The sequence below is a fragment of the Chelonia mydas genome, chromosome 5, assembly GCF_015237465.2.
Source record: "Chelonia mydas isolate rCheMyd1 chromosome 5, rCheMyd1.pri.v2, whole genome shotgun sequence".
Classification (NCBI taxonomy): Eukaryota; Metazoa; Chordata; order Testudines; family Cheloniidae; genus Chelonia; species Chelonia mydas.
Window position 1 is genome coordinate 119,980,366 of NC_051245.2, and position 12,144 is coordinate 119,992,509.

At 42.0% G+C, this 12,144-nt stretch overlaps 1 protein-coding gene across 1 annotated transcript in view; it reads right to left on the minus strand.

Moving 5' to 3' along the window:
- GRIN3A (glutamate ionotropic receptor NMDA type subunit 3A) overlaps nt 1-12,144 on the minus strand; it is a 92,396-nt gene that overhangs the window by 57,883 nt on the left and 22,369 nt on the right. Inside the window, exon 2 of the mRNA XM_037902173.2 lies at nt 2,143-2,744. Within this exon, the coding sequence (XP_037758101.1) occupies nt 2,143-2,744 (602 nt within the window). The remainder of the gene's footprint in view (nt 1-2,142; nt 2,745-12,144) is intronic.

Consider the following 12,144-nt stretch of genomic DNA (forward strand, 5'->3'; position numbering starts at 1 on the left):
ATGGGGGTTGTCATAAATATAAAGGGAAAGGTAAACACCTTTAAATCCCTCCTGGCCAGAGGAAAACCCTTTCACCCATAAAGGGTTAAGAAGCTAAGGTAACCTCGCTGGCACCTGACCAAAATGGCCAATGAGGAGACAAGATACTTTCAAAGCTGGAGTGGGGAGAAACAAGGGTTCTCTCTGTCTGTGTGATGTTTTTGCCGGGACCAGAGCAGGAATGCAGGTCAGAACTCCTGTAAAGAGTCAGTAAGCAATCTAGTTAGATATGCGTTAGATTCTGTTTTGTTTAAATGGCTGATAAAATAAGTTGTGCTGAATGGAATGTATATTCCTCTTTTTGTATCTTTTTGTAACTTAAGGTTTTGCCTAGAGGGATTCTCTATGTTTTGAATCTGATTACCCTGTAAGGTATTTACCACCTTGATTTTACAGAGGTGATTCTTTTACTTTTTCTTTAATTAAAATTCTTCTTTTAAGAACCTGATTGCTTTTTTCATTGTTCTTAAGATCCAAGGGTTTGGGTCTGTGTTCACCTATGCAAATTGGTGAGGATTTTTATCAAGCCTTCCCCAGGAAAGGGGGTGTAGTGCTTGGGGGGATATTTTCTGTGGGGAGACTTTTCCAAGTGGGCACTTCCCCTGTTCTTTGTGTTACACTTTGGTGGTGGAAGCTTTTAACCTAAGCTGGTAAGAATAAGCTTAGGGGGTCTTTCATGCAGGTCCCCACATCTGTACCCTAGAGTTCAGAGTGGGGAAGGAACCTTGACAGGGGTTGATGAAGGAAACATTTTTGTCCTAACTGGGTGAGAGATTCATCACATCATTATTGTGAAGAGAGGATAGATACCGTCCAAAAGGAACTGTGAACATTCACACCAAAAACACAATGGATTTGCATCTGAATCCTGAAAAAAAGTCTACTGTGTAGAAGGCAGGTGAAGTGCAGTTAAAAAAAAAATGATTAACAACCACAAGAAGAAGGGAGAGAAAGAAAAAAGCCCATCCATGCATGTATGTGATTCTATCTCACAATAATGGGATGCTACGGGCAGAGAAATCTACAGCAAATATTACCCAGGCAGATAGACAGACCACATCCTCTTTTGGTGACCCCTCTTTTCCTTCCACTGTCCACTCACTCACCAAACAACTAGAGATGAATTTCCAGGGTAGAATTTTTGCAGTGATTGCGCAGTGTGCAGCATTTTACAAGGCTAGCCTTAAGCACCAGCAAGATGACAGATTGCTTGGCAGGAGGGTGAGGGCTCTGCATTTTTGGAAATTCTACACAGTTTCATCAACTCTCAGCCAAATCCCCCTCTAGCCTGCACCAGAGAAAGGGGTGGCACTCAAGATGCATTTCTCTGTCTGTCTGACCCCCTCCTCCCACTCACACACTCACCCCCAGCAGGGGAACTGAAAGTTTTCCACCCTGAGACCCATTCTGGCTTTGGGAATATTATCATAGAATCATAGAATATCAGGGTTGGAAGGGACCTCAGGAGGTCATCTAGTCCAACCCCCTGCTCAAAGCAGGACCATTCCCCTACTAAATCATCCCAGCCAGGGCTTTGTCAAGCCTGACCTTAAAAATATCTAAGGAAGGAGATTCCACCACCTCCCTAGGTAACGCATTCCAGTGTTTCACTACCCTCCTAGTGAAAAAGTTTTTCCTAATATCCAACCTAAATCTCCCCCACTGCAACTTGAGACCAATATTCTTGGCCTGTTTTTTTGTTTGTTTGTTTTTTTGCCCCCCTCTGGCATCCTGGATCCCCTGAAAATATGAGGCTGGTTCTGACTTTTTTTCCATCATACATGATTGTAAATTTGCATTCCTATTAAAACTTGGCCTGAAAACTGGCTTGTGTATAAGACTCTGATATCTTTACTCACACTGTGGTCCCAACCACTTCAATGGGACTATTCATGAGGCGAGCGGCTACTCATCCTGAGTAATGGAATCACAATCTAGCAAGTGATTAAGCACAACAAAATACCGACTGCCGAATATAAATGTAAGACCAAGCAGTGAATAGTGCTGAGTTAACTAAATGGTTCAAAGATGGAAAAAAATGGAGATTTCATTTTACACTCACAAAATAGACTTTAGGAGAAAAAATAAAAAGGAAGAACTTACTTTGATAAATATTGTCCTGAAGTGAGATTTGTTGCCTCTATGTCCATGCAATTTGTCGTACTTGGAATAAGTGCTAGCTCCGGTTGGATCAACGTAGCTGTTGCCACAGCTCTTGCCACTAGCTCCATCGCGTCCTGGACGTAATGCTCAAAAATGGACTGTGTCGTTTTGCCATGAGCTATGAGACCCAACGGTAAACCCTCTGTTCTCAGTTCTTCCACATTTTGTGAATCGCCAAGAATCCAGTGAAGTTCAGGAGGCATCACACCAAACTGGGTGGTTATTTCAAAAATCCTCCTTGTCTTCTCCATGTCACAGCCAAACATGACCATGGTTGATATTGTGTCTTTAATGCTCTCTAGGTGAACTTGTAAGTAGCTGAGAAGGTCACTAGTTGAAGTGAGATTTGTGGTAATATTTATAATGGATGCCATGTGGAACTTGGAACTCTGTTGCGTGAGGAAGAGAAAATCGGATATATTCCACTCTTGGCATAACATCAAGCTGAAATTGTACCAGTTGTTCATTTTCAGGATTGAGAAAGTGACATCCGCATCAGAGCTTAATGGATTTTCTAAACTCAGTTGTAGGTGAAGGGGATTCTGTATTTAAAGATATGAAAGATATTGATTAGAAAAGGTGGACCAGAAACGTACGATGTTTCTTCCTCTCTCAAGTATGATTTGGCCTACAGTATGCGTGTATGTGTGTAAATATGTGTGTGTGTGAATTAAGTGCACTGGAATCAATTCTGACTTCCCATTCAGTTTTGAACAGCTTTATTGGGGGAACTACTGGGTCTAAATCAGTGTAGAATCTGGAGTATATCTTTGATCCAAAAATACACACAATAAAAAATAAACTAGTGAGAGTTTATGGAACCCTGTCACATTATTTAATTTGATCCAAATGTTGTATGTTGAAGAATAAATGAAAGACTCCAGGTTATTGCTCCCCATCTCTATCCTACGATGCAGGCCAGATCCCCAGCTGCTCTAAACTGGTGTAGTCGCAGCTGAGGATCTGGTATAAATCAGTTAAGCTACACTGAAGTTAATGCAAACTCATGAGTTAGGTTAGAAGAAGACCACAATTAAAAATGTTTTCAGCTCTTTTTGTTATCTCTTGGTTTTGGTATTCAGGGCCTCTTTTACGTAGACACATGAATAAACTAAATAAATAGATCATGGCACACAATCAATACTCATCTTATATTAGCAATAAGACGTTATACGACTGACTGATAGAGGACAAACTACCAAATTAACAAGAATATGACATTAATGAATCCCACACCACAGAGCTGTTGTCTATTGATCATAAGGCTTTTGATTAATGTGGAAAACAAAAAATCCTGTGTAATCATTTGGGATAGGTGAACTGCTTCCAATAAAGTACTGTCCTTAAACTTAAGCTCAAACTGAATGCAAGCTAAACCTTTTCTGAGGCTCTGAAATGACTGGATAAGTGTTTTTTCATCTTCAGTTTCTGCCTGCCTTTGCAAATGGAAGGGCCAGTATCCCATGAGAACAGCTGTTCTCAGATTATTTCTATCCAGGATCAGAAGTGGAGGTGCCAGAAATTTCACAAGACAGACTGTTCTCATGAGCTTTTCAGCTAGATTTTGCAGACTATAAATTTTAGAGATGCACGGATAGTTATCTGAGCCATATGCATATTGTGAATTTTTCAAGAAATTCACCAATTTAAATGAATAATAAATGAAAATTCTACATTTATAAATAACACAACAGTGCATGAATTGTACTGGAAATATAGCATGCCTAGGGACAGTTGGTAGCATAAAGCTGAAACCCAAGTGTTGTAATTATTACAGTATAGTACACAGACTGAAACATGGTGTTGCTTATATAAAATGAAGTTATCAGACCTGTAATAAATTAAGTGCTAAATATAGATAAACCCGCCAAAGTTGCAGTTTGATCCTGTTCCTCCCATTGAAGGGTTTATATGATGGGATTACCTGCAGGAGCAGGGAATGGATTCAATGACCCAGGAGGTCCCTTCTCGTCCTTTGGCCATTAAATTCAGAGGGAGAATGATTGAGCGCTTATTATGACCATCTCTTGCCTTTTGAGTAGCCTATGGGGAATGAGATTGATGGGCTCAGTCCAATCCTTAGTGCACAGGTGTCCACCTTAGACAAAACAGCATAACCTAAGCTTTTGGGAGCAGAGTCTGTGTCTTCCAGTGTGTTTGTCCTACAACATATTGACTATTTTGGTGCCACAGCAATACAAATGGAACATCCACACAAGTTAGCCTCCTTGTTGGAAGCCTCGTAAGGAAGTTTTGAAAGGCCCTGGAGACTGAACTTGCCTTTCACCCCCTAGGGATGACTCATTCCAGGTCATAGAGGAGCTAGGTGGGGGAGCTTTGATTGCCACTGCCCATGTTGTACATGATCTCTGAATAAACAGGGGTCTTTAGTCTTTAGAGGTATCAATTTGGCACCTTTCCACTACACTGAACTCAGTAAAGGACTATTTTCTTAAAATGAAACAGCATTAAACCAACAAATAAAAAATTAAGGAAACTATCACTTTGTCTCACTCTCAGCAGTCCCATGGAATGTGATGCTCATCCTGTTGAAGCCAATCAAGGATTTACCACTGACTGTAGTGCCAGCAGGGTCACACAGATGATGCAGGAAAAACAAGTACTGATGAATGTTAAAAATTAGGGTTAATCCTGAAAGATACTGAGCACATCCTGTTAGGTAGTGAGTGCATTCATCTCCCACTGATTTACCTGGGAGTTGGAGGCATTCTAAACCCCACAGTTGGACCTAAGTTTCTCCTGTGGTTGTATGGTTGCATTCTGAGGGTCTAGTCCTAATGCACATCTGGGACAGCTGGATGTGTTAGTTTGGTCCCATTGAGTTTTACTGGGATTAGATGACACTGTCTCTGCCAATGAAATGGGATAGAGCTGATCACAGATTCAATTTGAAAACCATTTTTTTTAACATAAAAAACTCAGGTGTGTTTTTCTTCACTGAAAAAAGGAAAGGAGTACTTGTGGTACCTTAGAGACTAACGAATTTATTTGAGCATAAGCTTTCATGAGCTACAGCTCACTTCATCGGATGCATTCAGTGGAAAATATAGTGGGGAGATTTATATACATAGAGAACATGAAACAATGGGTGTTACCATACACACTGTAACCAGAGTGATCATTTAAGGTGAGCTATTACCAGCAGGAGAGCTGGGGGAGCGGGGGAACCTTTTGTAGTGATAATCAAGGTGGGCCATTTCCAGCAGTTGACAAGAACACCTGAGGAACAGCCGGGGGGGGGGGGGCCGCGGGGGGATAAACATGGGGAAATAGTTTTACTTTGTGTAATGACCCATCCACTCCCAGTCTTCAAAAACCAGTTGGAGAACACTTCAATCTCTCTGGTCACTTGATTACAGACCTAAAAGTGGCAATTCTTCAACAAAAAAACTTCAAAAACAGACTCCAACGAGAGACTGCTGAATTGCAATTAATTTGCAAAGTGGATACAATTAATTTAGGCTTGAATAGAGACTGGGAGTGGATGGGTCATTACACAAAGTAAAACTATTTCCCCATGTTTATCCCCCCTCCCCCGCTGTTCCTCAGATGTTCTTGTCAACTGCTGGAAATGGCCCACCTTGATTATCACTACAAAAGATTCCCGCCACCCCGCTCTCCTGCTGGTAATAGCTCACCTTAAGTGATCACTCTCGTTACAGTGTGTATGGTCACACCCATTGTTTCATGTTCTCTGTGCATATAAATCTCCCCACTGTATTTTCCACTGAATGCATCTGATGAAGTGAGCTGTAGCTCACGAAAGCTTATGCTCAAATAAATTTGTTAGTCTGTATTCACAAAAAGAAAAGGAGTACTTGTGGCACCTTAGAGACTAACACGGCTGCTACTCTGAAATCTTTCTCCACTGACTTCAGCAGTGCTGAAACCTTGATCCATTACATTTTTATAAAAAACAGTCATCATCTACACATGGACAGCAGCCACTTTCAGGTACTAATTTCTTGTCATAATTAAATGGTTTTAAATAGTGAAAGTTGGAGAGGGAGTCCTTTCCAAATCTGGGGTTTTAAAATGCAGCAGGTTTTTGTGCCAGAAAGATTCAAGAGAAAATCAGAAATCACAGAAACTATTCTGATATGGAACTAAATCAGCTTGTCTGATTTTTCTATCAAAACCTTTTTCAAAAAAATGTTCCCGGCCCTGAGATCAACCCTTAGTTCAATTTACTATTTGCAGTGTAAAGTTTCTCATCTCCTTTTCACTTGAAAGCACTTGAGTCTGATCTCAGGCACACACAATGGTAAATCTATATTTCCAAAATGTGGGCTGGAACATGCATTTGAGTATTTAACTGTGAAAGTGTTGTTTAACTGAGAGATCCTTTTAACGGTCCCGATTTAATAGAGGACTTTAGCACTTGCTTAGTGGCCTTAACGTGGGTGTAAATCACACTGACTTCGATGGAACTGACACCTGGGTTTAAAGTAAAGCATGTGCTGAGGTGCTTTGCTGAATCAGGGCCAAAAATCACATTAGGATAGATATAACAATCTAACCTGTCTGTGCATGAAGTTGCAGACAATGTTTAATGAGTTGGCCTTAAGTGGGACAGGAGATCATCTAGTCCAACCCCCTGCTCAAAGCAGGACCAATCCCCAATTTTTGCCCCAGACCCCTAAATGGCCTGCTCAGGGATTGAACTCGCAACTCTGGGTTTAGCAGGCCAATGCTCAAACCACTGAGCTATCCCTCCCGCAAGAGCATTAGGTCTAAGTACTGGTTATTGTTTACTACTCTCTTTAATAAGGAACAAAAATAATTTTGAGGGGTACTTATTGCAACCCTTATTCCAGAATTTTACCGGAACAATGATTGCACATGAAATTCCACAATGGAGAGCTCTCTGCCCAAATGTGGTTTTACACCTCTTTTGGCTAAGTCTGAGGCCTGCACGTGAATACCATCATGGACTTTGGGCAGTTACATAGGGCTTTGTCTTACCACCAACACCCAATGGCCCTAGGGTGGGAAACATTTCTTCTAGTTGAGATAACTGATGGCCAGCTCTGTTTTGGTGTTGTCACTCATCTGAAAAGAACCCTGCCTCTCCTCCTGGCATTGCCTCCCCTTAGGACACTCCTCCATACCATCACTACTCCAGAAGGGGAGCAGAGTCTCCGGGAATGGGGTGGGACTGCATTGTAGATGTTTGAAGGCTGCTTCCAAGTTTCCTCACAAGACTTAATTTTTCTTCCACAACTGGAGGCCCAGCTGGGCCATAGGGGTCCTGAAGGGTTAGTTCTATATTGGAGGTGTGGCCAGGATTTGGGATATTGGCGTAATGTAGCATGTTTTTAAATTCAGTGGTTTTGTAGAATGCTCACTCTTTGAAATGATGAATCAACAAATTATTGCCTGGAAATGAAGAACTGTTGAGAAAGAATCACTTATGTGGTGATTGACATTGAGGCTGGATAACTTCATGACCAAGCCTTTTACCAAATGAAATAATATTTCAGACACACACATATATAAAATTGTATCAGTGAGTAGCAGATTTATTAAATTACTGGAGTGTATTGAACGATGTTCAAGCCATCATTATAAAAGTTCTGAGGAAAAACGCTTCCCTATTTATCTCAAATTGGAAATTATTAAAAATGTGATTGTTCCAATTAAGCTGCCTAATCTATAAATTAAAATGCAGATGGCCACTCAATTACTCTGTCCCAGTTTGGCTTGAAACTATAATTAAAGATCATATAACTCACACTGCAACTTGTTTTATTGCACCAAAAAGAATTAAACCTCATCTATGTATATGCTAAGTATTTGGTCTCTCTTTTTAATAACGTACTTGCATTATCGTACAGCCTGATGATTAGCAAATTTTTTTAAAATTTTTTTATTAGCACTTGATTTTCATCAAACTCCATTAGCCTTTGTTTTTGTTGAACATGGAAAGTCAGATCCTCAGCAGGTGTAAACCAGCATAAATCCAATGATTTCACTGTATACCAGCTGAGGATCTGACCCGGAATTTTAAGTTTCTTTTTAAATGGAGCCTGGTCCATAGGCCATTAGAGTCCGTGGAGTCTTTCCACTGACTTCAATGGACTGTGGAACAGCCCATTGAGTCTGATGAAATATTAATATTAACTTTTGTATGATCTGTGGTGTCTTTCAGTTTCCTAGATCAGAGGACACATTTGGCAAGTCCCTTTTTATCACTTAGCTTCTCACAACAAGTACAGTTTTATTGGCTTGTATTCATTGCCCTACTACTTGAGATAAGAACTGCTGGTTCATTTAACAAATGAAACCCTATTTGCATTTCATTAAAATCAGACTTGGTAACATTTGCTGAGTCTCCATTTCAGTTTTCTTCTAGGCCAGATCCTCAGCTGATGTAAATCTTTCCATCTCCAATGAATTCCATGGAGCAAGGCTGACTTCCATTACCTGAGGATCTGGCCCTTTATCTGTTCCACAAAGTCTGCAACACTGATTAGGCATTGTTGCAGAGGCATTTTATGTTACATTATTACAGTTTCATTAGTATAATTAAAAGTACATATGCTAACACTCTTTTGCTAAGTAGGTGTAAAAGTAAGTGATGCATGGCAGCTATTATTCTCTAGTGATTCTTTGGGGCTGAGGTAGTGCTCAAATATGCATTTGCTCAGGGGAACATAGTTATAAATTGACTTCAATGGGAATCCCACACATGAGGAAAAATATACCTCACAGCGTTCAAAGCACCCCTGGGGTCTCGCACCTCAGGAGTGACTCCGAAATGGCCATTGTGAGCAAGGAAAGGCAGTTGTTTCCACAACCTGAGAAGCTTTGTATTCTATAGTTGAATTTACAAAGTTGAAGCCACATTACCTGAAAGTTAATGACCCACACATTACATGATTACACAGTGTCATATGGCCAAGAGTCATTATTTTCATTAGCGGGACCTGTTTTGAAATTTCCCTTTAATTAACGTAGGAAGTAGAGCTGCTCAGACAAATTCTGGAGAAACATTTGTTCACTGGAAGGTACCAGTTTGTTGGAAGTAAAACATTTCACCGAGATGGTTTGATTTTGGCAAAGTTCAGACGGAACCCAGGCAGGGTTTTCATTGGGAACCTGCCTGCTTTCCTGCCAGCTCATCCACACGGTGGCCCATGTGGTGGGATGCTGAGGAGCTGGGCTTCTAGGCTTGTGGCTTCTCAGCAGTCTGGGCTCCTTGGGCTTCCAGGACCGATCGTCCCAGGGCAGCCCACCAGGTGAACTGGCCCAGAGCCAGGGCTCTATTCCCCTTCTCTCCGAATTAGAACTTTTTAAATATCAAAATCCTCCACAAAATGGAATGACCTTTCTCTGCCCAACTCTAGCAGTAAGATTTTGGTGTCAAAGCAAATATATGTGTAAAATGGTTGCATCCAAACTGGGCCCTCCTGTGGAAAGTTTTATGAATCTGGAATCTTTGCAAGGTTCATCCTCCAGTTTCCTTCAGTTTCCTGAGAGGAGGGACTTGGAGGCAGGTGTGCAAAAGAGGAAGGGAACATACCATCTCCCATGAGCCCTGGAATGGCATGCTGGGTAGGATCCTCAGTGTTATACTTTGTACATCCTTCCACATTCCAGCAAGGCTTCTGCAGGAGCTGTGCTGCAGGTGGTCAAGCACCCGCACAAACTCTCCTCTCTGGTGGGCAGGTGGGACTGGGGTCTGAGCTAATCTTGCTTTAGGGCCCAATCCAATTTACAGGATAGCCATGGAAAGACTCCCTTTGACTTTGGGGCCTTGTCCAACTCCCATTGAAGTAGCCTTAAGGCCCTACTCCAGCAAAGCACTTAAGTCCTGTTTAACTTCAGTATCTATACTTTTAATTACACTACTGTAGCCTAATGTTCTTTTGCTAACTAGGTGTAAACGATGCACAGCAAATATTATTCTCTTTCAATTCTCTGGGGCTCGGAAGAGGGATCCCTTGGCCTACTCATATGCTTAAAGTTAAGCCCTTTGCATGATCAGGATGTAACTTAGGCAAGACTGTGCACTGGGTACCCACCACCGGAGAAGCGGGGAGAGCAGCCACTCCCTGTCTGTCCTGGTGATATACACCTGTGGGACTAAGAGCATAATTTAGCCCAGTGTGTGGAGCAATCAAGATCTCAGAAATAATGGCTGAAAATATTTGTTAAAGGCATTTTTAAAGCTTCTGAGGGAAGGTAATTTAGACAAGTTAAAGTTCCTGTGATCCTTGCATCAAAAGGAGTTTGTCAATTGGCCAAGCAGCACATGTAAACAGATCTTAACAAGATATTTACTGTTTATTTAAAAAAGATAACACAACAACCTCATATCTTGGACTAATTTAGGGCTAGTCTGAATTCATCTTGAAAATGATTTCTCCTTGCACCAAACTGTTATCTTGTCTAAGGGCTGCTCAGGAGTGCTAGATTACACACAAATGCACCAAACTAATCTGAATATGTAAAGCTCCACACAAGGTCAAACAACCTGCCAAAAATATGAACAATCAGCCATTTTTGGAAAGTTAGATCCATTATTTATCCACATTGCCACTTACAGAGTATAATAAATAATGTTACTTCCAAAACTTCAAGGTGTTCTTTGTTCAGGAAAGACTTTAAACGTTATTGACAGAGGAAAATTTCATAAAGATACCATGAGACATATCTATTCTTCCCCAATATAGGCCATTACAATTAACAAACAGTAGATTTATTGTTTAAGTGTATTTTAAATCTCCCTGGCACAAAGTGATTCTCATGTGTGGAAAGTGAGTGCCAAGTGCTACCATATTAGAATATTACAATCTTGCACAGCAAGTGAAAGGCTGAGGAGAATTAGGCTGTTTGTATTTATGTTTCAATCAATTATTTATCTGGAGAGGGGGTGCGGAGAGCCATTGAACCAAACTGTAAACCTTGTATATGATGGAAACCACTTCAAGCCAGGGTGTTCAAGCACCTATGGGGAACAGGAGTCTTACAGGGTCAGCAGTGTGACAGAATGGAACAATTTGGGTCTTAGTCGAAGACCTTCCCCTGACCACTAAGCCAGCAGGACATTTGCTCCCTGGGCGCAATGTGCTGCTCCAATCACAGCAGTGCTTTTGGGGCACTCGGGGAGCCTGTGATACAGGCAGTAATTGCATCCGCCAGGCTGAGAGATGTCGGAGCCTGACTGCCGGAGACAGCGCGAATGATGGGGAGATAATTTCCAACGTCAATTAACAAACTGCTGGGCAAGTCCTAGCCGGCCCATCCAGCGTGTGGAATGCCCATGGAAGTTGGTGGGAGTTTAATGGGTGCCGGGATGGCAGGACTGACGTAAGTTGTTGTAAAGAAACGATGACGGCTCTTTAGAAGGGCCAAAGAGGCAGCCTTTGTGCTGAGTCCTGCAGGAGTAGGTGGGGAAGGAATCGACCTCCCCACGGTGGGGAGTGTCAGTAAAAGCTATTCAGCAGCCATGATTGATTGCCGTCTTTGCAGCTGCTCTAATCCTCGACCCCAAATCTCTTCTGCTGGGAGGCCAAGATGAATGATCACAGGGTTTGCTTCCTTACAGATCTGCTGCCTGCTCCCTGCCCCCAAATTCCTCTACTGGGGCACAGGACGCTCCTGGGGAGAAGTGCTCTACAGCACGCCACTTGGCAACATCCCCTCTTGCCGAGTTTCTCAGCCTGAAGTGCTGTAACAGTTTCATTAAAATGGATTCCAAACCCTACCCTCTGGCACAGCAGAACTGCACGGAGCACATGGGCCTTCTGCCGGGATGTGTACGGGATAGGGAGGAGGCAAAGGGGAGGCGATTTCCTTGCCGAGTGTTACTGTTTCACAAGTGCAACTAGGCCTGGGTAACCCTGCCGTCTGGGTTAGCGGTTTAACCCTAGTGAGAGAAGTGTTTTGGGTAAACACAAACAGCAGAAAACAAGA